The sequence below is a fragment of the Heterodontus francisci genome, chromosome 6, assembly GCF_036365525.1.
Source record: "Heterodontus francisci isolate sHetFra1 chromosome 6, sHetFra1.hap1, whole genome shotgun sequence".
In the NCBI taxonomy this organism is placed as follows: Eukaryota; Metazoa; Chordata; class Chondrichthyes; order Heterodontiformes; family Heterodontidae; genus Heterodontus; species Heterodontus francisci.
The window spans coordinates 35,365,750-35,392,675 of NC_090376.1; the positions used below are offsets into that span (position 1 = coordinate 35,365,750).

General features: G+C 41.5%; 1 protein-coding gene across 3 annotated transcripts in view; it reads left to right on the forward strand.

The window, feature by feature from the left end:
* Positions 1–26,644, forward strand: part of sparta (spartin a) — a 44,436-nt gene extending 17,792 nt beyond the window's left edge. For 2 of the 3 annotated variants that reach the window (XM_068033472.1, XM_068033473.1), the window contains 7 exons: positions 9,120–9,317; positions 10,243–10,284; positions 15,097–15,226; positions 17,425–17,619; positions 19,216–19,374; positions 20,889–20,979; positions 25,173–26,644. In XM_068033472.1, the coding sequence (XP_067889573.1) occupies positions 9,120–9,317; positions 10,243–10,284; positions 15,097–15,226; positions 17,425–17,619; positions 19,216–19,374; positions 20,889–20,979; positions 25,173–25,365 (1,008 nt within the window). In that variant the 3' untranslated portion in view covers positions 25,366–26,644. The remainder of the gene's footprint in view (positions 1–9,119; positions 9,318–10,242; positions 10,285–15,096; positions 15,227–17,424; positions 17,620–19,215; positions 19,375–20,888; positions 20,980–25,172) is intronic. The other variant, XM_068033474.1, reaches the window with a different exon arrangement.
* The last annotated feature ends 282 nt before the right edge of the window (positions 26,645–26,926 follow it).

Sequence of the window (26,926 nt, forward strand, 5' to 3'; positions counted from 1 at the left end):
TTTAAGCTTGTGTTTCTCTGCAGCAGCAAGGAAAAGCATCTGGACTCTGACATTTGCAGACCTAAGTGGGGGTCTCCCCTCCCCCTCTTCCCCCTCCCTGTCTCCATTCTTGCTTGTTAGCTTCAAATCCTGCCTGTTGACTGACCACCTCTTCATACTCTGGCTACAATCAGAAACCCCATTGGAGGAAATCATTCACTCTCTCCAAGAAACCCACCGAACCAGTCATCTATCTTTTTAAACTAAAGGCCTTAAGACCATCAAATTTAGCTACCAATCCTCAACCAATCTACCTTTCCCCAACTCTGTAATGTGTGCGTGTGTAAGTTGGTGCATAGTTTATTATTTTTATTAATTTGGTTTAGGTAACATAAAGGTCACCTCTTTGTTAAATGCCAAAACCTGTCCGATTGCTTCTTATGATCACAGCAAGTAAGTAATCAAACACCTACTGAATTGACCAGTACATCCACTTTAAGAAAGAAAGAATTAAACCTGTTGTGGTCAAACGAGGAGAGGGAAAAGAGGGAAGAAGCCCTTCGACCCCTCCTCACTTGACTGTAACAATAATGAAACTAAGGTGTTTTTTTAAGTTGTCCTACATAAAGTGGCTATTGTTACGACCAAGACGGGAGGAGTGCACTGTCTTTCTCTAGTTCCACTACTCCACAGGTCACAACATATGTCGTCATTGTCGACAGGAATAGTGCCGGAAGACTGAAGGATAGCAAATGTTGTCCCCTTGTTCAAGAAGGGGAGTAGAGACAGCCCTGGTAATTATAGACCTGTGAGCCTTACTTCGGTTGTGGGTAAAATGTTGGAAAAGGTTATAAGAGACAGGATTTATAATCATCTTGAAAAGGATAAGTTCATTAGCGATAGTCAGCACGGTTTTGTGACGGGTAGGTCGTGCCTCACAAACCTTAGAGTTTTTTGAGAAGGTGACCAAACAGGTGGATGAGGGTATATGGATTTCAGTAAGGCGTTTGATAAGGTTCCCCACGGTAGGCTATTGCAGAAAATACGGAAGTATGGGGTTGAAGGTGATTTAGAGCTTTGGATCAGAAATTGGCTAGCTGAAAGAAGACAGAGGGTGGTGGTTGATGGCAAATGTTCATCCTGGAGTTTAGTTACTAGTGGTGTACCGCAAGGATCTGTTTTGGGGCCACTGCTGTTTCATTTTTATAAATGACCTGGAAGAGGGTGTAGAAGGGTGGGTTAGTAAATTTGCGGATGACACGAAGGTCGGTGGAATTGTGGATAGTGCCGAAGGATGTTGTAGGGTACAGAGGGACATAGATAGGCTGCAGAGCTGGGCTGAGAGATGGCAAATGGAGTTTAATGCGGAAAAGTGCGAGGTGATTCACTTTGGAAGGAGTAACAGGAATGCAGAGTACTGGGCTAATGGGAAGATTCTTGGTAGTGTAGATGAGCAGAGAGATCTTGGTGTCCAGGTACATAAATCCCTGAAAGTTGCCACCCAGGTTAATAGGGCTGTTAAGAAGGCATATGGTGTGTTATCTTTTATTAATAGGGGGATCGAGTTTCGGAGCCACGAGGTCATGCTGCAGCTGTACAAAACTCTGGTGCGGCCGCACCTGGAGTATTGCGTGCAGTTCTGGTCACCGCATGAGAGGAAGGATGTGGAAGCTTTGGAAAGGGTGCAGAGGAGATTTACTAGGATGTTGCCTGGTATGGAGGGAAGGTCTTACGAGGAAAGGCTGAGGGACTTGAGGTTGTTTTCGTTGGAGAGAAGGAGGAGGAGAGGTGACTTAATAGAGACATAAGATAATCAGAGGGTTAGATAGGGTGGATAGTGAGAGTCTTTTTCCTCGGATGGTGATGGCAAACACGAGGGGACATAGCTTTAAGTTGAGGGGTGATAGATATAGGACAGATGTGAGAGGTAGTTTCTTTACTCAGAGTAGTAGGGGCGTGGAACGCCCTGCCTGCAACAGTAGTAGACTCGCCAACTTTAAGGGCATTTAAGTGGTCATTGGATAGACATATGGATGAAAATGGAACAGTGTAGGTCAGATGGTTTCACAGTCGGCGCAACATCGAGGGCCGAAGGGCCTGTACTGCGCTGTAATGTTCTAATTCTAATATATTTAAATGTGTACCCAGTTACCAATGTGGCCAATTATACACTTTCTATTTTAGTTTCAGAATAAAATCCACCAACCAGGTTTCTTTAATGAACAACAAAGTATTAATTTATTATAAAACAAGATTTAGTCAATAAAGATGTAAAGCTTTAATAACAGTTTGAAATGTGACAGTAATATATATATTCCCTTTTAAATACCCAACACACACACCCCAGTTAAAGGAAAAATAAAGTTGCTTTATTGAACTCGGTGTTCAGTCCAGCAGGCTCTAGTGTGCCTAATTGGTAAATGAGATGCTGTTCCTTGAGCTTGTGTTAATGTTCACTGGAACACTGCAGCAAGCCCAGGACACAGATGTGGGCATGAGAGCAGGGGAGTGTGTTGAAATGGCAAGTGTCGCATTTGTGATTTTTTTTTGTGTTGGCACTAATCAAGAGGTGGCTTGGGTGGATCAGACATATCCACAGGATGGAAGATGGTTGCATACCCAATAGCCAGGGCCAGGGCCAGACAACCTTTGGGACGCCCAAAGCTCTGCTTCAAGGATTCTGGTGAAAGAACGAAATGGCGACACATCCTGCAGACTGGTGTGCACTACCAAAATGACCACTTGCTACAGCAGCTTGGCAACAGGCCCCAACATCAAAAACAACTCTCAGCATCACTTGGCAGCTTCACGTGCAGTACTTGTGGCAGAACCTGCCTCTCAAGGATTGGCCTTCACAGCCATCAGCAAAGGCACATGAAGAGACCACACCCCAACTAAATGGATTGTTTGCTGCGTGTCCATCTTTTGTAGATGGAAGGATGCCAACCAATATTTTCTGAAAAACATTCCTGCACAACCCGAGATAAAATTAAAGTTCCAAAAAGAACCTCAAGAAACTTTCATGAATTAGTTATAGACAACTGTGCACTTGGGACTGCATTTAATAGCTTGCTGTAACTACAAAGCTTGAATAGCTATCAGTTGTCATATCTTTGGTTTGTTATGAAGGTGCATGGTGTGGCTGATAACACATCTTTTTTTGCCTCATAAAATAGTTATTGGGCTATAAATGGCTAGTTGTTCACTTGCAGAACACCATCTGAGATTAGTTTACACATTAAGGTTACGTTTTGGTTAATAGGAGTTGAGTGTCAGTCCTTGAGAGTGTACTTATTTTGCACTGGTCATAGCAAAAGGCATCTGGAGTAAGTTCAAATTATAACAGTGGTAAAGCCTGAATCAGCAGCAGAGGTAGGTACTTGAATGAGCAAGGCATAAAGGGATATGGAATTAATGCAGGCAGGTGGGATTAGTGTAGATAGGCATTATGGTCACGGTGGGCTGAAGGGCCTGTTTCTATGCTGTACGACTCTATGACCAGACCAGTTATGTGCCAAGTGCATTTGATAACCAAACTACATAAAACTTACTGCATTTGGATTTAAGATGAGGAGGCTGTTTTATTAGGGAGCAGTAGGGGTGAGAGAGTAGAACACAAAGCAGAAATGAGACAACTGTTGAGAAATACAGAGGTACCAATGTTATGGGTGGAGAACCAGAAGAGAGAAAGTTGGGAGATGAAGCATTTGGGAGACAGCGAGGTAGTCAAGCAGTGATAGTTCCCCTTAGGAGGGTGTGCATGGAGGGATTGGAGATAGCCAGGGAGTGGTGGATTGTAAAGGAAACCAGGTGATCAATGATACCTCGCCAGTAATCAAGTTCTCAGAGAACTAATATTCATAACTCCTACATATAAGTCTAAACTTTTGAATTACAACTCACTATAAATCTCTTCAATAATTTTTCTAATCCCAGCCTCAGAAAAAGTTTAATGAAAAGATGATTCTAAACAGTTTGTCAATTTCCAAAACTCTAAAAGGAATTATTTCCTTTAACTTTCCCAGTAGGTTTTCTATATCAGCAATGTGTATCCTCAACACAAATTCTACATCTTTAACTTTCTCATTCATTTGTTATGAAAGTGCTTTTTTCAAAAAAAAAAATGTCTTTTGAGGACTTGTGTTTTAGAATTGTGGAGATGAATTCATTGGAGCACTGGTGATTCCATAGATGCTGGACTTTATTTTTTTGTCCTTCCAGGATATACCCATAATGTACCACGTACAGCAAAGATGGAAATTATTGAGCTGCTTTTCCTGGTGACTGTGAGTTGCTCATGTTTTGCAGCTATACAGCAAGGTGCTGAGAACATAGGCCTTCTAAACCATCAGCATGGTCAGAGAATTCTTTTTTCTTTTGGGCCTCCTTATCTCGAGAGACAATGGATACGCGCCTGGAGGTGGTCAGTGGTTTGTGAAGCAGCGCCTGGAGTGGCTATAAAGGCCAATTCTGGAGTGACAGGCTCTTCCACAGGTGCTGCAGAGAAATTTGTTTGTCAGGGCTGTTGCACAGTTGGCTCTCCCCTTGCGCCTCTCTTTTTTCCTGCCAACTACTAAGTCTCTTCGACTCGCCACAATTTAGCCCTGTCTTTATGGCTGCCCGCCAGCTCTGGCGAATGCTGGCAACTGACTCCCACGACTTGTGATCAATGTCACACGATTTCATGTCGCGTTTGCAGACGTCTTTATAGCGGAGACACGGACGGCCGGTGGGTCTGATACCAGTGGCGAGCTCGTTGTACAATGTATCTTTGGGGAACCTGCCATCTTCCATGCGGCTCACATGGCCAAGCCATCTCGAGCGCCGCTGACTCAGTAGTGTGTACAAGCTGGGGATGTTAGCCGCTTCAAGGACTTCTGTGTTGGAGATATGGTCCTGCCACCTGATGCCAAGTATTCTCCGGAGGCAGCGAAGATGGAATGAATTGAGACGTTGCTCTTGGCTGGCATACGTTGTCCAGGCCTCGCTGCCATAGAGCAAGGTACTGAGGACACAGGCCTGATACACTCGGACTTTTGTGTTCAGAGAATATAATCTGATTTATTAGGTCAACAGGATACAGGATTTCTGTGGAGTTGGTCTTTGTCTCCACATCCACCATTAAACACAACTACACAAACCTACATCGATCCAAAAGCAGTCTGCTTCAATGAGAGTTAGTGCAAATACAGTAATAATCAAAACAATCCAAGGAGATTTTGAGCTTACAGTCTACAGCAGATACTGCTTGTTCATTTAGTAATCACAAGTGGGCCACTGACAATTTAATTACAAACTTAAGAATTGTGTGTCCTTTCAAAAGCTTAATGGAGAATCTTGTCTCAAGCCAATACATTTACTTTTTAATGAGTTTTGTGTGTAATATATTAAAAATCTAAAACTATATAGAGTAAGGAAAAATATACCATGGACAGTGCTTTGCTTTTGTTGCGACGACCTCCAGTAATATCGTCTGCTCTTTTACCATAGCAAATTTTCCCCCCCCCACTCGCTCTTGGATTATCTTGTAGGGCAAGGTAAAGCACAAACTATTCCTCTCCACCTCTTGTCCTCCTACGTACACTCTTAAACCCATTCATCCTAATCTTTGGTCAGAATCACTAACTAGACTTTCTGACTACAATGTGTTATACTATCATGCGTTCTTTCCAGGAACTCCAACAATGTGAAACACTCTACTCTTCTCTCGTACCTCTCCTCTGTTGGCACCGCTCTGTCTTGTGGTTCCAATCCTGCCTGTCTTATTGTGCTCAATACATCTCTGCACTGTCTTCTCATCCTGATATGTATGAGTATCTGTGGTATGCCTCAAGGTCCCTTTCTTTTCCCTGCCTCTCCCCTCCTAATCCTCATCTCTGTGTTGCCTTAGTGAAATTATTAGTTTGAGGTCAGCTTCCAGATATATGCTTTCATTTTTTACTGTGATCCTCAACTCCATGTCTATCAATGTCTTGTTTGGCTGCCTGTCTAATAAATAATGGATGAGTCGGGACTTTCTTCTTCTCAGCATTGTCAACATGGACCCCTGGTAGAAACGCCATACCTTAGCCTCTGCTTGCTGGGACTAAAACTAAAGGTCCTCAGTTTCAACCCTGTTCTGAACTTTAAAATCCACGTCCAGTCTTTCATGACTAACATTGGTCACAATCCCTACATCCCACCAACTGCTGTTTAGCACCTCAGTCATGTATTATCTACAAGCACAATGTCTCCCAACACTCTCCTTGCCAATATCCCAAGTTCCACTGTACAGAAGCTCTGGTTCATCCACAACAATGCTGCCTTCACTGAATCCCATACTGTTTCCCAGGGGAGTCACATTTCCCCCCCCCCCCCTCCTTACTGACCTCCAGGAGTTTCCTCTCTCTGTGTATTGATTTCAAAATTCTGGTTCCCACTTACAAATTCCACCATGGTCGTCTTTCCACCATTGTTTTGTGCACCCTTACCTATGCAATCTCATCCAGCCCTATGTCCCAGCTTGCACACTGTTGCTTTTATGTTTTCAGTCCTACTGCGAATCTCTCTTTTGTTCTCGCTCAGTCTCCGCCCAAACCTGCCATTAGTGGCAGAGCCTTTAGCCACCTTTCTCTCTGCATGCTGTAGTTGCTTTTCTAAATGCCTTGCGACATCTCTCCTTACCTTCAAAACCTTCCTCTTTGGTCATTTTCCTTTGCTTTGTCCGGACCCCACTTTTCTTACCTTGCTCTTTGTGCAGTACTGTGTGACAATTTGCAACCTCAAAGGTGCAATATAAATTCATTTTTTTTCTACTGTACAAATGCATCTTCATGACAAGGTTTAACTGTCTGAGTGAGAAGGTTGTGGATTAAAGCCCCACTCCAAAGATTTGAGCATATGATCTAGGCTGGTGCTGGTACTGAGGGAGTGTTGCACTGTCAGAAGTACCATCTTTCAGATGAGACATTAAATTGAGGCCCCATATGCCGCCTTGGGTGGATTTATAAGATCCCATGGTGTTATTCGAAGGCGAGCAGGGGAGCTCTTCTAATGTCCTGATCAACATTTGTCCCTCAACCAATGCCTGAAACAAATGATAATCATTTATTTCATTGTTTTTGGGAGCTTGGTATTGTTATGACCAAGGTGGGAGGAGTGCACTATTTTTTCTAGTTCCACTTCTCCACAGGTCACAACATACATTTTTAAATGTTTACCCAGTTACCGATGCAGTCTATCATAGATTCTATTTTTATCCCTGAATAAAATACACCAACCAGGTTTCTTTAATATACAACAAAATTATCAGTTTATTATAAAACAAGACATAACCAGTAACGAAGCTAAGCATTAACACACATTAAAATATGAAAGTTCCCTTTTACCTTTGCCGCACAAACGCACCAGTTAACCAGAAAATAGAGATTTTCTTTTCAGAGCTCTGTTACAAAAAAAAAGGCAAAAAAGAATACTTTGGCCAAATACTTGCTAATTCCTGAAGAAAAAAAAAAGCAATGGAAAGATATCAGTTGTCCATTTTTTTAGTTTGGCATCCCAAATGTGTGTAGACAACTGTCACTGGAATCTTTCTCCAGCGCAATTTGTTCAGGCGGCGTCGAGGATTTATCCAGCAGTTTTTTCCAGCGTCTCAGGAGAAATGCGGCAACTGGGATTTCAAGCAGGTCTTTCAGGATGAATGTAGCATCAATTTCTCTATTTCTTACACAGCTTCTAAGAGCTTTTCAAAGAGATGGCTGGTTTTTAAAACTCCAACTCAACACTGTCCATACCCCAACTGCTTGTCCCAAGCGAAAGTGAAACCAAAACAATATCTGGAGTCAAGCCTCTTGACCCCTATAAATCTTGACCTGTCGCTTCTCTGTAAATATCTCCCCCAGGCAAAAAAAACCCCTGCTGTGTATTTATCTGAAGACAAGTGACTTCTAGTACATGTCGTTTGCGAATAAGGCCTCTCGGTTGTTTCAGCGACCCCAGTGGAAAAAAATCCATGGAATCCTTCTCAGTTTTCCCAAATAAAACTCAAGTCCTCAAAAGTTAATTAAAAAATTGAATTACTTTCGTAACAGTATGCACAAACAGTTAGCCACACTTCAAAAACTGGCTGTAAAGTGCGTTGGGATGTCCTTGAGTCATGAAAGGCACTATATAAATGTAAGTCTTGTTGGGTGACATTAGATCTCGAATAGTTGATTTTTAATTAATCTGGTGTAATTGGGACTTTCATGAACAAGTTGCAATGTAGGGACACATTGAGGGAATGTTGGAATGTTGTTGTTTTATCATTCAAAGGCCACAGTTTTATATAGACATAAAGGAGCAAATTTGAAATTTTCTGTACTGTATTTTGTAATACAGATGGGGGTGTTTTATACCCCCTTCAAAGGTGGGAACAGACTTGGTAGCACAAAGCTTGTTATGAATTGACTTTATTGAGATAAAGGTAAGGACAAGTTTAAGTTTACAGATAAACCAAAGTCTCAAACTCCGGCAGTAATTAACACTCACGCAGATACTACCCATATTAGAGACTAGACGGCAGAGCGCACAACTCTTTCTCTTGCAGCTTTTCATCTTTGTGCTTTCCTTGTCTCTCTCGCTTTCTGGTTTCTTGTTCGAAAAGTCTCTGCCATCCATTGTCAAAGACAGGGCTTTTATCCTGGCAGCTTTCCAGTTGACCCTCCCCTCTCTCAATCAGTCTTGCATTAAAGGATGCCTTTCTTAACCAATCAAGGATCAGTTTGTGATGGTTTCTAACCTGTCTGATTTGCGCAAGTAGTACCCCTTTGTGTTGACTACTTTATCTCAATGCTTTTACATTTTGAGGTTCCTTATCTCATTACAAGGCACATCTACACAGAAGCTGCTCTCACTGTCTGCTCTCAAGGTCTCATCCTTGTACTGCAAGGAAGCATTTTAAAACTTGACATAATCTCCCCGAATCCCTCTCCCTTGCTATCTTGTCTATACTATGCCCTATTTCCTAAGGTTTTCCACTTTACCATGCTACAAAGAAGGGTACTAATAAAGCTGAATGTTAGTTTATGATAAGTTAGTTGTTAGCTTATAATAGCTGGAGTTTAACAATTGGCACGCTGGTTAGTAACTTTTAGTAACCTAATTTACAATTTATTGTCCAGGTTTGTGATTGGCTGTACCCGCTTATACCTAGCCAGTCTCCTGTGCTGCAGTGTAACAATGGAGTCTACATGTTTCCTGATGTAATGTCACAAGATCCTGGTGTTTATGTTGGAGTAGTGCTATCCTCTGAGCTGCCAGCATCCGACAGAGCACACTTTGAAGACTTGCTAAAACAAATGACTTATTTAAAGGTCCAGGTAAGATTCTGGGACTCGCAGATTTGACTGAAATTGCACAAGAAATGCGATGTAAATTTTCAAACATTTAATTTAAAATCCACTGTAATTCAGTTACATTTTAAACAAGAATGCCAGAATTTGGGGAATGCTTAAAATTGTCATTTACCTGCGTACCATAACCAATTTAACATTGTCATCTGATTTGGGAGTTGGGGTGGGGGAAAAGAAGGTGGGAAGATGTGTGTTGCTATTGCTAAGCAAATAAAATGGATGAAAAATATCATGAGTATAAAGGACTCTTCAATAATCAGTTGCTTAGGGCAGGGAGTAACGTGGCCATATAGATTAGAAAATTCCCAGGGTTAATCTCCAGTCTGTGCAATTGGTACAATTAGAAAAAGTTTCTATTCCTGGTTGCTATCCAGTAATCTCTGCAAAAATGCTTGAGTTGGATGTGAGGTGAGGATAGGACTAGGTTTGGCTGTGAATACTTGGCAGCACTTGGTGTCTAGAATGGCATGTGTGAAGAAATGGTTATTTGAGTTGGACATCGGAAGATGTGTCTCATCAGTGGCCTTCACTGAAGACTCAATATCTTCAGAAGGGAAGAGCAGAAATGGAGGGAAAATTAAATAAGACATTCTCTTGTAATTTTAACTAATAGACCATTCATTTTGGCTCCAACATTAGAACTTAAAAGTGAATGCAGAAGATAATTTTTTTTTAAAAGAGAGTTGGATAGTTTGCATATTGCACAAAAGGAGGGACCATAAGTAAGTGGGTGCACTGTTCTGCACATGAACAAGATAATCCTAAAAAAAAATGCTAATTCATTTCACCCATTCAAGTTTGGTTCCCTTATTCAAAAAACTATTAATTTTAAGAATCTAGTTTAAATAAGACATGAACAAATTACTATACATGAATCATGATGTATTTGCAGAGCACAGGCAAATTTGAAGATTTGAGAAGAATTCTTAAAAAGGTATGGAAATGTATTGTAAAGCCTGAAAAGTTTTGCAAACCCAATATTTTTGCAAGCTTGATGTTTTCATGAAGGAGCTGTTCAGATTGTCTCATTTATGGTCATTTTTCTAACCTACTTCATCTAGGAAGTTCATTGGTGATTTATGTGAATAGTGCAAAATTATTAAACTACTAAATTAGTGTGCAGACAAAGCCATATGGTTTTACAGCAAAGTTTATTCTGTAGCATGGTAGTAATAAACAGAAGATAGTTGAACTTTATGGCTATTATTTACATAATTTTTGCTTTGAAGTTTCTGCTTGTGAAATGTCAGCTGGGTTCAGTTGATAGCACTCTTGCTTCTAAGTCACAAGATTCCTGGTTCAAGTCCCACTTTAGGGCTTGAGCACAAAAATCAAGGCTGATACTCCAGTGCAGTACTGAGGGAGCACTGCACTTTTGGAGGTACCATCTTTCGGATGAGCTGTTGAACCAAGTCCCCATCTGCCTGCTCAGGTGACTATTTTGAAGGAGAGCAAGGGAGTTTTCCCTGGTGGCCTGACCATTATTTATTCCTCAGTCAACATCACAAATCCAGATTATCTGGTGATTATCACATTTCTATTTTGTGGGAGTTTGCTGTGTGCATACTGGCTGCCGCACTTCCTGCATTACAAAAGTGCCTACACTTCAGGAAGTACTTCATTGGCTGCAAAGTGTTTTGAAATATCTGGTGGTCGTGAAAGGTGCTCGATAAATGGAAGTCTTTTCATTTTGCTAAAATACTTGGGGAGGCGGTGGCGTAGTGGTATTATCACTGGGCCAGTAACCCAGCGACACAGGGTATTGATCTGGAGACATGGGTTCGAATCCCACCACATGACCTCTGAAATGGTCCAGCAAGCCACACAGTTGTACCTAACCGCTACGAAGTCAATAAAAAGGAATGAAATCGGACGGACCACCCGGTATTGACCTAGGCACCGGAAACGACAACGGCAAACCCAGCCTTGTCGACCTTGCAAAGTCCTTACTAACATCTGGGGGCTTGTGCCAAAGTTGGGAGAGCTATCTCACAGACTAGTCAAGCAACAGCCTGACATAGTCATACTCACGGAACCATACCATACAGACAATGTCCCAGACAATGCAATCACTATCCCTGGGTATGTTCCGTCCCACCAGAGGTGGCGGGACAGTGGGATACAGTAGGGAGGGAGTTGCCCTGGGAGTCTTCAACAGCGACTCTGGACCCCATGACGTCTCATGGCATCAGGTCAAACATGGGCACGGTAACCTACTGATTACCACCTACCGCCCTCCCTCAGCTGATGAGTCAGTACTCCTCCATGTTGAACACCATTTGGAGGAAGCACTGAGGGTGGCAAGGGCACAAAATGTACTCTGGGTGGGGGACTTCAATGTCCATCACCAAGAGTGGCTCGGTAGCACCACTACTGACCGAGCTGGCTGAGTACTAAAGGACATAGTTGCTAGACTGGGTCTGCGGCAGGTGATGGGGGAACCAACACGAGGGAAAAAAATACTTGACCTTGTCCTCACCAATCTGCCTGCCGCAGATGCTTCTGTCCATGACTGTATTGGTAGGAGTGACCACCGCACAGTCCTTGTGGAGACGGCGTCCCGCCTTCACATTGTGGATACCGTCCAAAGTGTTGTGTGGCACTATCACCGTGCTAAATGGGATGGATTTCGAACATGCCAGGAGCAGCAGCAGGCATACCTCAAAATGAGGCGTCAACCTGGTGAAGCTACAGCCCAGGACTACTTGCATGCCAAACTGCATAAGCAGCATGCAAGATACAGAGCTAAGCGATCCCATAACCAACGGATCAGATCTAAGCTCTGCAGTCCTGCCACATCCAGTCGTGAATGGTAGTGGACAATTAAACAACTAACAGGAGGAGGTGGCTCCACAAATATCCCCATCCTCAATGATGGGGGAGCCCAGCACATCAGTGCGAAAGATAAGGCAGAAGCATTTGCAACAATCTTCAGCCAGAAGTGCCGAGTTGATGATCCATCTCGGCCTCCTCCTGAAGTCTCCAGCGTTACAGATGCCAGACTTCAGCCAATTCGATTCACTCCGCGTGATATCAAGAAACGACTGAAGGCATTGGATACTGCAAAGGTTATGGGCCCTGGCAACATTCCGGCAATAGTACTGAAGACCTGTGCTCCAGAACTTGCCGCATCCCTAGCCAAGCTGTTCCAGTATAGCTATGACACTGGCATCTACCCGGCAATGTGGAAGATTGCCCAGGTATGTCCTGTACACAAAAAGCAGGACAAGTCCAACCCGGCCAATTACCGCCCCATCAGTCTACTCTCAATCATCGGTAAAGTGATGGAAGGTGTCATCAACAGTGCCATCAAGCAGCACTTGCTTAGCAATAACCTGCTCAGTGATGCTCAGTTTGGGTTCCGCCAGGGCCACTCAGCTCCTGACCTCATTACAGCCTTGGTTCAAACGTGGACAAAAGAGCTGAACTCGAGGTGAGGTGAGAGTGACTGCCCTTGACATCAAGGCAGCATTTGACCGAGTATGGCATCAAGGAGCCCTAGCAAAATTGGAGTCAATGGGAATCAGGGGAAAAACTCTCCTGGTTGGAGTCACCTCTAGCACAGAGGAAGATGGCTGTGGTTGTTGGAGGTCAATCATCTGAGCTCCAGGACATCAGTGCAGGAGTTCCTCAGGGTAGTGTCCAGGCTCAACCATCTTCAGCTGCTTCATCAATGACCTTCCTTCTATCATAATGTCAGAAGTGGGGATGTTCGCTGATAGCACAATGTTCAGCACCATTTGCGATGACTCAAATACTGAAGCAGTCCATGTAGAAATGCAGCAAGACCTGGACAATATCCAGGCTTGGGCTGATAAGTGGCAAGTAACATTTGTGCCACACAAGTGCTGGGCAATGACCATCTCCAACAAGAGAGAATCTTAACCATCTCCCCTTGACATTCAATGGCATTACCATCGCTGAATCCCCCACTATCAACATCTTAGGGGCTGCCATTGACCAAAACTGAACTGGAGTAGCCATATAAATACAGTGGCTACAAGAGCAGATCAGAGGCTAGGATACCTGCAGCGAGTAACTCACCTCCTGACTCCCTAAAGCCTGTCCACCATCTACAAGGCACAAGTCAGGAGTGTGATGGAATACTCTCCACTTGCCTGGATGGGTGCAGCTCCAACAACACTCAGGAAGCTCGACACCATCCAGGACAAAGCAGCCTGCGTGATTGGTACACCATCTACAAACATTCACTCCCTCCACCACCAACACACAGTGGCAGCAGTGTGTACCATCAACAAGACGCACTGCGGCAATGCACCAAGGCTCCTTAGACAGCACCTTCCAAACCCACGATCTCTACCGCCTCGAAGGACAAGAGCAGCAGATGCATGGGAGCATCACCACCTGCAAGTTCCTGTCCAAGTCACACACCATCCTGACTTTAACTATATCGCCGTTCCTTCACTGTCGCTAGGTCAAAATCCTGGAACTCCCTTCCTGACAGCACTGTGGGTGTACCTATCTCACATGCAGCGGTTCAAGAAGGCAGCTCACCATCACCACCACCACCACCTTCAAGGGCAATTAGGGATGGGCAATAAATGCTAGCGTAGCCAGTGATGCCCACATCCCATGAATGAATTTTTAAAAAATAGGTGAGATTATTGTTTGCTGATCTGTCGATCAAGTAGTACTGGTACACATGCGAAAGTGAAATAGAAGGTTTTTTTGAAGCAAGTGATTGGAAACTGGGAGAAAATGTGAATGGAAAGGAAATGTAGATGACCAAACAGGTGATGGGGGGGGGGGGGGGGGGTGGATAGGGAATCAGTGATGAGCATCTTAAGAGCAGGCTCCTTTTATTTTGACAGGGGTTTGCATCAAGATGATATTTGAATAAATTTGTTTGAAACCTTTATTGGACCAAGTCTCAGCAGACTTGACTAATTTGGCAGTTGTGCTGAATCTGTAGCAGGTGTAAATAGTTTGCATTGTGGTAGATCAATGTGAGGAAATCAATTCTGCATGAATTTCAAAGTCAAGGGAGGTGTCAACACAAGAGGCAGATATTCCAGACCGGGAAAAAGAAATGAATGCAGCTGTATGTGTGTGTGTGCACATAGGTTTTATTTGCATTAATTGCAAAAGACAGTAATATTCAGTCCAGATCATAGGGTGATAATTGTTACATTCCTGGGTTATTCTATTGTACAATTAGATATAGGGCAGTGTGGGTCAACTCTCTTAAATCCAGATTGCTTATGGGAGCAACTGATGCCTCTCAAACTTTACAACAGACCTAAATTTGTGATACAGACTGGTAGTTCAGCCTTTAAGAATAAGCATACGCACTGGGTCTAAACATTATGGCAAAAGTCTGAAGTGATCAAATAAAATTTGATGCAGTTAACGTGAATAGCTGAAGAAGCTACCTTAAAGACTGAGCATCCGCAATCCCCACTCATGCATTTCCAACTACTTGTGATGAATGTGGATTATTTTACAATGAACACATCAAAACAGTTTAAACAATCTAACTCTGCTAAGGACTTTTGGTATCAATAAAAAAGGAAGGTCTATGACAAAGGGGGTAGATTCCTGAATCTTTCAGATGCATTAACTTCTGGATGACTGGAATCTCTGACATATCATGCTTTTGGACAGAACTGTATAATCCTGAAAGAAATCAAAGGAATTGAATGGCAGTTTTAACAAGAGTCTACTAGCAAGCAGTTCATCTTGTGCCACAAGACTTTTTGCATTTTACTAATTATTTATTTCTTAGGATCCAGAAGCTTCAGCTGGTGAACTTAATTTGAGCCAGACTGTGCTGATTCACCATGAACCACAACCTAGTGAGCAAGAGAATGTTCTACCAGAGTGGAGTGAAAAAATGGCCCGTGGAATTCTAACAGGTAAGCAGTTAATGAACTCTTAGACATAAATTCATTCCTGATGGTGAAGTTAATGTATTAGTAGACTGTCTGAAGCACTGAACATGTATGGTCCTGGACCTGGAATGTGATTTCTGAAGTAACACCCATCAATACAGTTCCTGTAATGTATCTCTTCTCTCATACACAGAACTTGTTAACAGGATCTTGTTAACTGTATGGTGCTTTTTTCTACTTTTTACGTGGGTTAAAATATGTAATCTGGATATTGAAGTGGTGAAAACTAACTCCGATGAAAGTACTACATCTTGCTGTTCTTGAAAATTTTGGGCCTTGGGTATAGCTATAATATTTACAGATCACTGTGTAGAATTTAAGGTATAAGTGAAGTTGTTCTTTAATGGCAAACAAACAAGTTATTTACATTCTTTTGCATTGTTTTTGTTTTCTGCCCCGTAATGGAATTGCACTATTTGCTAAAAGTGAAAGTTAATCTCCATGCTCGCTCACGCTCTCTCGCTTATATGATTCTCTTTTCGTTCCCCACCACCTCACTTAAATCTCTCAATGGATTTGTAGTTATTTTACCATACCAAGGACTTTCCCTTTATAGTCTACAATGACCACCATGAACAGATTGTTATGTCATGGTCTTGGCCTAGCTATTTAAGTTGAATTGGTTTTGACTTCAGCATCAAAGCAAGTGCCTTTTAATTGGCCCCTCAATTACATGTAAAAGAAATCTTGCCCCAAACTATATATTATTGGCGCACAATTTTTTTATTAGACTTGTGCAACTTTTCAGTATTGCATATTTTATTTTTGACTTTTTTCTGTCGCTCATGCTTTGGTTAATAAGTATTTTATCTGGCTGTCAAAGTACACTCTGGGTATTCCACAGGAGCAAAGTGAAAAATACAGTTCCTATAATGTATCTCTTCTCTCATAAATGGAACTTGTTAATAGGATCTTGCTAACTGTATGGTCCTTTTTACTACTTTACATGGGTTAAAATGTGTAATCTGGATATTGAGGTGGTGAAAACTAACTCCCAGACTTCTGTCCCCTCACAATTTGTCTACAGCTGCTGGAAATAATCCGGCATCCAAGGCCAAAATAATTTTTTTTAAATTGAGTCCATGTCTGAAGAGCAGATGTATTCGGGAGAAATATCTTGTAGGCAATTATAACATGAAATTAGCAATTTTACTGATTTTTATTTTTATTTCTTTGTATGATATAAATATTTTAACTGCTGGTATGAGTGAAAGAAAATAGCTGAAAATGGCATAAAGAAATTAGTTATTGCAGTTTTGATTTATCATGATATGTGAAAACCCACAAGCACCTGATGACATCTTCCAGATGAAGCTGCAAACATCATTCTGTAGTAAATACACTCCATTTGACATGATCAGTAACATTGATGCAATGCTGTAAATTAACAATCTCACTCATGTTTAGTCCATCTCATTTTGTTTTTAATTTTCTGCAATAGTTGAGCAAATCAGTATAGTTAATCTAACGGATGTTATTTGAACTAGTCATCTTCCCCCTCTATGGATCTATAACACTGTTGAGGTGCATGACTTCTGCTAGATGCAAGCCTGCCTAAATACACGCACAGCTGCCTAATTATAAGCTGTAGTATGTTGATGCCTTCAAGATGGAAAGGTGTATTGCTTTTATTGTAATGCACAAATTCTTCATAAAAATGTACAGCCATTTAATGTCAGTGATCCTAGAATTCAAGCCCTTCTGGTAACCATAATTTCCCTGCATCAGTTGTTCAAATTTGTCTTAATTTTTCTGGGCTGGCTGTGTAAGGTATTCGTGGAATTAATACTTGAGTAGCCATGACTTTTGAAATAATTCGCCATTCATTTTTTGAAAGTGTTCACATTCATTCAGTTGCTATTTGATTCTTCTGACATTAACTTCTTGGGTTTAATTTGCCAGCCAAATGTCAAAGAATTTGGCACTCTTGTGGTTCCAGCTGGTTTGATGTGTAGATCCTCAGAATCAGACTAGAAATGTTTGGATACTGCTTTTGTATTTCATATTTATATATAGAGCATTGTCAGATGAAGGATGTTGCATTGTCCACTTTCTGTAAGCATCACAATCACTTGTCACATGTTAAGCGTATTCTGAATCATTCATGAGCAATGCCTTGGGAAATCTAGTTTTTTATAAAACTACTTAAAATAATTTTACAGGGGCCTCTTGGTTGAGCTGGGGTTTGGTTAAAGGAGCTGAATACACTGGTAAGGCAATCCAGATGGGAGCCTCTAAACTAAGAACGCATATTCAGCCCGAAGATAAGCCTGCAACAATCAGTCCAACAGTGGCAAAGGGACTCCGTGCTGCAAGACAAGCAACGGGAGGGGCTGTAAAAGTCAGCCAGTTCTTGGGTAAGCTCACAACCAATTTCCTTATTGAGAAATTCCTTTCAGAAGTAAATATTATGAAACTGCAAACCTGTTGGAGTAGATGTTGACATTTGCAAGTTTTTTTTGATCACCTTTAAAGGATTCCTGCTCTTTGTACATGCTCTTGGTTAACTTGCAATGCAAGTTGCTAAGGTTTAACATTGTAGTAATTTTACTGAAATTAGTAAACAAATAATTAAAGGTGGACGTCAAAAATGACACGCCTGTTTGCAGAGTATGCAAACTATTTTTCTTCTAGACAACTGCCTTGTTCATGTAACCAGTTTAGCTACAATTTTCTTGGTACATTAAACATACACTAGCCTAATTTATTTATGCCAATACAACAGTTGGGTAAAAATATTTAACTTGGTTGATACTGATACTGTGTCTGTCATGAGGGTTAGATGGTACATGGAATAAAAATTCTTACTGTAGGAGTTGAATTTGAGAACATGTGGACAAAGCAGCATTAGCATAGGAGTTTGGGGAGACAACCAAATTAAGGAGGTAGGTTTTGATGAAAGTTATGAAGGTGGAGAACAGTACTGAATCTCAATTCTAGGGTCTGCCACTGGTGACTCAAAAGAAAATGACTTGTATTTATATGGTGCATCATCATCCAGGATAAAGTGCTTCACAGCCAATGTATTTTTGAAGTGAGTTGCTGTTATGTAAGCACGCTCAGCAGTCAATTTGTGCATTTACAGGAAATGAGAGAAATAACCAGCTGAACACTTTCCTTTTTTGGGTGGTAACTAAGGGAAGAATATTGGCCAGGAAACTGGGAGAACTAACCCACTGGTTTTGGCTGACATACTGGCTTTGCAGACAAACTGGACCACTGCGCAACATGTTGCCCAGTGAACCTATGAATATTCCTTCAATATAGCCTATTGTCAGTCATTTCCTCTCTATGCACAAGGTGGTAGAAATCCAATCTGTTATAAAAAGCTGGGTTGTACTAATTAGTTCTAATTTAATGAAAATTTCTTCTTGCCATAGTTTGTTGCAGGATTGATTAAAATTCTGCAGTTGCCAATATACTGTAGCACCAATTGTATCTGCAAGCAGGCTGCACTGAATTATGCAAACTGATTGCAAGAATGTGGAGGGCTGGGGAGTGAAAGTGGTGGTGTTATATAAAGAGTACAATTTATGCTGCCTTTTGAGCTGCTGGTCTGTTGTAAGCTAAAGCAGGGACAAAAGGCAGAGTTTCAGGGTAGATAAATAAGTCAGGAGTGTGCCAACTGCAGGTTTGCTGTAAATGGCAAGAACCACCAAAGCAAAATACAAGTTTTCCTAAAGTTGTAATGGAGCTCTGGCTAACAAAAGGAGAATCATCTTATAGCATCAACCCCACAAAAGTAATATCATGACAAATGGGGAAAGAGATGATTACAGCTTCTACTTGGGTTTGGTCCTTTGTATTTGATCCTGAAAGCTTGTATGTTCATTTTTTTAAATCAGCGAGTTTTATCTTTATGTAATTTAGTGTGAAGCCCCTTAATGCAAATTTATTGAGTGGTTGCATTTGTCTGAACTATAAAGTTAAGCTTATTTTTTTTTAAAATTCAGTTGATGGACTTTGTGCTGTTGCTAGTACTATTGGAAAAGAGCTTGCACCACATGTAAAGAAACATGGAAGTAAACTGATTCCTGAATCCATAAAGAAAGATAATAATTCAAAAGCCAGTCTAGATGGAGCCCTAGTGGTGGCAGCAAGTGGAGTTCAAGGTACATGTTAATATATTTTTGTTTTTATCAACTTCTCTAAGTAGTTACAAATGTATAATTTAATGTCTCATTAAATTCATAACTTTGTTAAACTTACAGAAATAATCAAAAAGGATTACTGATGGCATTTATACAACAGTTCAGGAAGTACATTATTTGGGCTAGTGAATAATTTATTAACTGAATATAGCATTTTTGAGCAGTAAAAGGCCATTAGATCCATCACGGCTGCTCCCTTTTTTATTGATGAACCAAACTTACTTGCCTTCTCATTGTATCCCTTTCCCCTTCCTGAAATGCATCAAATTGTCTAAATTTATCTAGATTGTTCATGTCAATGACCTTTCCTGGTCTATAGCTTTGTTGTCCTCTAGGTGAAAATGCTTCATCTGACTTGCCTTATTACTCTTAACATCCTAATGTTTAACTTCTGTCTCTGGGATTTGTACAGCTTATCTTGATTTGACTGTGTCGAATTCAAAGATATTAATCACAGAACATCTTGCCATCTCCTTTTCGAAAGACGAGCTGAAATCCCTTAATGTTTCCTTGTACCTAGAATCTTTTTTTGCCTGTATGCTTGAGTGAACCATACAATCTGTTGATCAGAACTGCAGCCAGTATTCCATTTCAGGTCTCCTTGATACTTAAGCAGGACAAATAATAAGGAACGGTCCAACCAGTTTTAGAAGGATTTAGATCTCTTGGATAACTGGACCAGTAGATGGCAATGCAATTCAATGTGGATAAATGTAATTTGTATGGAAACAGACCCCGCTATCTTCCCCTGCCCCCCCCCACCACATGATAACATAAGAACAGGAGTAGTAGGCCAGTCAACCTCTCGAACCTGTTACATCATTCAGTGAGGTCATGGCTGATCTGTATCCTAACTCCATTTGCCTGCCTTGGCTCCATATTCCTTAATACCCTTGTCTAGCAAAACTTTTCTGATCTCAAATTTAAAATTGTTCATCGAGCTAGTATCTATTGCTTTTCTCTGTGAGGTCTTCCACACTACTTCTACCCTTTGCATGAAGAAGTGTTTCCTCATTCACCTATTGCCACCAAGATTGTAATCCTTGCATATTATTGCCTTGACGTTCTGTTTCTCTAACTGGGCTCCCCACTTTAATCTCTACGAACTGCAACTTGTTCAGAATGCTACTTAAGGGTTTCATGCTCATTGAAAGCTCTGCATTTCCAAGGTCCTCGCCAGGCTTCACTAACTCCCTTATCCCAATGAATCAACTTCAAGATCCTTGTCCTTGCCTTCAAGTGTCTGATACTTTGCTCCATCCCACATTAGTGACCTCCAGCAGCCCAAAATTCCTACTCACACCTTCCTCTGACATTGGTCTGTTCCTCATTTTCTCTTCGTCTTAGTCCACCATTGGTAGCTATTCTCTGTGTCAAACAAAATTAATTGCAAGTTGAGGACTGGGTCAAATCATTGGGTGATCTTATAGGTGAATAATTAATGCAAGTTGCAACTGGTTGATTTGAATTTACAGGATTTGCAACTGTCTGGAATGGTTTAGAGTGTGCAGCAAAGTGCATAGCCAAGAGTGTTGCAGCAGAGACTGTCCATACTGTGAAACATAAGTAAGTAGCTTTTTATTTAAAGCAGAATTCATTAGAAATTCTGTTTATAAAAGCAGTATATATTTTGTTCATATCTGACACTACACTTGCAGATACAGAAACATGACTTGCACTTCAAAAATAAACTAAATTGGTTCAAGTAGCAGAATTAATTTGAAATTAATTGCTTAGCTTTCTCTTTCTGGAACAATGCATTAAGATCAGTTTTTTGTGAATCATTTTAGGCTATTTATTGCTGACTGCTTATGTTATTTTCTTCAATATTTTTCCTCTGACCCTATATTCTGTAGGAAATCAGTCCACCCGTTTGTAGGTGAGCTAATATAATTTGTGTCTCACTTAATAATGAACAGAGTTCCAGTTTTCCATTGACTTTGTTTCTGCTGCCAACAGTATAAATATGTGTGTTTGGAGTATTTCTGCCATTTTGGTCCTTTTCTCATCATTGGTAACATTGTACTCCAACACTGTTACTTAAAAATTTGGAGGAGGAGGAATCATAGAACCATAGAAAAATTATGGCACAGAAGGAGGCCATTCAGCTTGTTGTGTCTGTGCCGGCCGAAAAAAAAACTATCCGCCCAATCTAATCCCACCTTCCAGCACCTGGTCCATAGCCTTGCTGGTTACAGTACTTCAGGTGCATGTCCAGGTACCTTTTAAAAAGAATTGAGGGTTTCTGCCTGCACCACTGTTCCTTGCAGTGAATTCCATACACCCACCACCCTCTGGATGAAAAAGATTTTCCTCATGTCCCCTCTAATCCTTCTCGCAATCACCTTAAATCTGTGTCCCCTGGTAATTGACCTCTTCGCTAGGGGAAACAGGTCGTTCCTGTTTACTCTATCTAGGCACCTCATAATTTTGTAGACCCCTATTAAATCACCCCTCGGCCTCCTCTGTTCTAAGGAAAACAACCCTAGCCTATGCAATCTTTCCTTTTATAGCTGCAACTTTCGAGCCCTGGCAACATTCTTGTAAATCTCCTCTCTACTCTCTCTAGAGCAATATGTCTTTTCTGTAATGCGGTGACCAGAAATGTATGCATTACTCCAACTGTGGCCTAACCAGCGTTTTATACAGTTCCAGCATTACATCCCTGCTTTTGAATTCTATACCTTAGCCAATAAAAAAAAAGCCTTCTTCACTCTATCCACCTGTCCGGCCACCTTCAGGGACCTGTGGAGATGCACTCACTACTTCTCCTCCCCCTCTCTAATGCCTTCTATTGTTATTTGCCCACTATTGCCATACATCGTTTTGAAAAAATCTCACTATCACAAAGTTCTTTCATTATAGCTCAGCTCATACTGACTGTGTGATACTGAGTTTTACAGGCCAGGATAATCCCAAGTTTGATGTAGCCATGCCGAAAAAGGTTGCTCTGCTCCCAGCCAGGCGGCGTATCACTTGATCTGCATTTTTCCCTGAACAGGCAAGAAACATAAGAGTATCCCATTCTGAATGAGCTGTGGTGCAGAACAGCTTCCTAGCATATTGGTCACTCCTTGTGATTGGAAACACATTCCTGGATAAAATGCTTTTTAAATTAAGATGCGAGCTTTCTTAGCTTTCCTTAAACCTTTAGGGTGGTTGTCTAGCTGAACCTCCTTCACTCTACTTTGGAATGTCCCCTTGAACAGTCAAATGCCTGAAATTATTAGTGCCTCAACTTGGAAATGTTCCGCATGTATTGAGTGTGCTCAGAGTTCTCCAGCTGAAATTGCAGAGCCTCTAACCTTTGGTTACTGTCAGTGACCAATTTACTGGACTGGATAAGTCTGCTTTGCTTTACATTCCTTACCTCTTTCCCTACTTGATAACCCCTTCACTATCTACAGCAGTTCCCATCAAAATCTTGACTGGCGTGGCTGAATTGACCCCACTTCTCTCACCCCTGCATAATGGAGATATTTCAGCTGAACTTCTGCCACTGGTATATCTTTTTCCCCAATGTGAGTGGCTTTGCCCTTCATTTTACCAGAGCTGTGGTATCTCGAAAGAACATCTATCCTTTTCACCCTGTTCACTATGATTTGGTGAAGGTAAGATGACATAAATTTTTTAATCTGTGGGCAGTGCATAACCAACCACTTTTGAGCTCGACTGATCTCCTGGATTGTGTCGCAGGGTTTCTGAAAGACAAGCTGTGTGCCCACTTGTTCATGTTTAAAATACCTAATTTCTTTTGCCTCAACCTTTTGTGAGGCCTGATTTTATACTACTTATGGGCTAAATAGTTGACTCATCAGGTGGTCCATCCATGGTCTGTTGTGGGGTATCTGATCTCCAACTCACATGAATGATACTTTCATTTAGCTGCTTGAGATCAGGTAACCATATTCTTAATTTGTCTGGAACTCTCTCCTAAAAGTTATTGCAACATTAAGGACCAAAGTCCTGGTAGTCTGTTCACCCTGTACCCAAATCTTCCAAATGGCTCAAAGCAAGTGTTAATTCGTACATATCCACAGAAGCATGTTTTGCATGTTTTGGGGCGGCGCAGTGGTTAGCACCGCAGCCTCACAGCTCCAGCGACCCGGGTTCAATTCTGGGTACTGCCTGTGTGGAGTTTGCAAGTTCACCCTGTGTCTGCGTGGGTTTCCTCCGGGTGTTCCGGTTTCCTCCCACATGCCAAAGACTTGCAGGTTGATGGGTTAATTGGCCATCATAAATTGCCCCTAGTATAGGTAGGTGGCAGGGAAATATAGGGACAGGTGGGGATGTGGTAGGAATATGGGATTAGTTTAGGATTAGTATAAATGGGTGGTTGATGGTCGGCACAGACTCGGTGGGCCGAAGGGCCTGTTTCAGTGCTGTATCTCTTAAAAACAAAAACCATAGTTCACACTTTCTGCTGGTTTGACAATACACAGTGAGTGCTTTATCGTTCATTTGTGATCTGTAAATTCCTGCCTGAATAAGGCTGTGTTTGCTGACAATGCAACCCCTAGGTGGTGCAGTACTGGCACACGCGCAAATGCAGCCTCATCCACTGAAACGTCACTGTATGCGATGTCTCCGGCAGCTGCCTATGATAAAAATGGTGCTGCTCAATTTGTCACAAAAAACTAATTAAACCCAAATCCCCTCAATGACTGCGATCACTGCCTCCATCCTGCACCTGTCTGCTTGCTGCTCACTCCCAGCCGTTGGCTCTCCGCTCCCCCCAGCCGTTGGCTCTCCGCTCCCCCCAGCCGTTGGCTCTCCGCTCCCCCCAGCCGTTGGCTCTCCGCTCCCCCCTCCCCGTGTCACCCAGTCACCTCTTGGCTGCTTGCTTCAGCCGCGGTGGCTCGTTCCCTGGCACTTCTCTGGGCAGCGCGGCAGGGAGTGATCGGCCGGGCAGGGGGTGGGAAGCAGGGAGCAAGCGGGTTGGGGGGGTGGGGTGGGGTGGAAGAAGCGAGCAGCCGAAGCGGGGTGGAAGAAGCGAGCAGCCGAAGCGGGGTACTGTTGAGGGAGAATGGAGGCAGTGATTGCAGCCATTGAGGGGTGAGGCAACATTCCGATGTCATTAAGTCTGGTGTCTTTGTGCGGTGACGTTGGTGCGCCCACGCGCAGATTCATGCTGGCAAATGTTTAGATGCACTGATTTTGGCGCTCGCTCTGCATTGTCAGGAAACACTCCATCTGAATAAACCTATCCGTATCTCTCTCTCTCTCAAATTTGAAATTAAATTGGATTTAACAAAATTACAAGCTAGGTGTCTGGAATCTCGGTGACTAAATTTAGTAATCAGTAACTAACATTTGTCTGCTTGTTGAAGAGCCCTTTCTCCTTCTCAAGCCTCAATGCAATGTTCCCTTTTGGTTCTAGCTCTCGTTTTCAGATTCCCAGCCTCCTATTTAACATTTTTAACTTGAACACCTAATCCTTAACACTTTTTTCTCTGCAGCCAACTGGGCTAGCTCGATATCTTTGACAGCTTTTGACAGTCATTTTTTTTTTACTTGCAACATAATGGGGGCACAGTAGCATAGTCGTTGTGGTACTGGACTAGTAATCTGGAGATGCTAGTTCAAATATTTAGCTGTGACCAAGTTCCTGAAAAAGACTGCAGCGAAGGAGAACCCTAAAATTTGAGGAACTTTAATTCTGCTTAAAGTGCACCTCAGGTTGACATTGGCAACAATCTGGCTGTTTTTCTGGCTGCTCTGCTTCTTGAAATGATTAAAATATATTCTTTCTGATAAAGGTATGGCACCGCTGCTGGGAAAGCTACAGACAATGCTGTGAACTCTGCCATCAATGTTGGTGTGACAGCTTTTAACATTGATAATCTGGGTATCAAGGCTGTGGCACGACGCACTGCGAAGGAAACCGGAAATGCTATTCTAGTTGACTACAGATTACAAGAAAAACTGGAAAAACAAGAAAAAAAAAAGTGAATAATTTCAGTTTTGAGATTATCTTGAATTTAATTAATGAAAATTTAAATTTAAACAACTGAACAAATGCTATGTGAATGGTTACATTTTGCGGAATTCCACTTTCAATCAAGTTTACCTTGCAGAATGAAGAACCTGTTGCACTATAAATTGAAGATGCTAACATGTTTTGGCGACTTATTTTGGCTTTGTTTTCAGATGTTGCGATTAATGTACTAAGAATACAGCACTTTCACCTTTTAATTGTGCAGAGTAATGAGTTAAAAATTATTTTAGCACTGAAGAGTTTTTGGGTGGTTTCCTAATCTTCCTTGAATTTCTGTAGTTCTGTCTCAGTCTCTGCTTTGTATCCTAAATAAATTGGTTGTAAATCAGATGGACACAAACAGCACAACAGACATGATACAAAATGAAATACATAGTAATGTTTGCTTCATTGGATATAAACTTGGTGCAGAGTAACATTAAATATAGTTCTTAAACTGCTAAAGAATGTCCATTTTCAAATGGGAATTAATACATTGATTGTGTTTAAACTTTTCTCTGGATTTCTTCCCTGTCTCCACCACACCCCCACCCCAGCTTATATACACGAAAGCACATATCCACGCTGATAAGTTTGTGATTTAAAGGTTTTTGATTTTTAAAATTACAATGGGGCACTGGAGACCCTCAAGGGTGAAATTATCCTGTATGGGGCAATGAAGATTAGCACAAGTTCTTCCCAAATTGGAGGAGCAGTATAGAGGAAAATGGTTTTAAAAAACTATACCCAATGCAAATTGACGCTTAAAAAAAACTGCTACAATATTGTGCAACATGTTGATCAAGCCAGGTAATACAGCTAAAAAGTGATCAGATTGGCAGTGGTGATATTTAGGTGCCATATGAGTACATTTAACTCAACTCAGTGGTATACTGCAAACATGGTGTTGTACCGAAGTGCTGATAAGAATGTAGTACCTAATCTATGGACTGCAAACATTGTCTGCACTGTGGAAGAGTAAGTAACTTTTGCACTGATGAATGAATTTTACCCGTCACAATATAATGCCAGTGACCAAAAACACATTCAACTTTGAGGCAAAGGGGGGGGTAGTACTTTCAGGCTAGTCTGAGTTGGCACTTCCTGTATAATTTTTGAAAACTTCAAATACTAATCTTTAATGGAAGAACTTTACAAGTTTGAACAGTTTATGTAAACTTACAGTTGTGAAAAAGGAATGGTGAGAAACTCAATTATGCTGATTGTAATCAGTAAAATGGTTCTAGAATGAAACACTTGTGTACTTGTAAATTAATTTTGTGCTGGGAATTGACCTAGAAAGGATGAAGACTTAAATATACATCCATCCTAAGGATGCTGATTAAGTAAGAATGGCTGTAGCATTACCTTTTACTTGAATACCTTATTACTTTAAATTCTCAACTCCCTATATTCGTCAATGAAAGTATCTCAGTTTTAATACATCCTACACTGTAATATGGTTGTACAAATCCAATGAAATTATATAACTGTTGTTAATACACTGAGTTTTCCTGTAATTGTTTGTAAATAAGG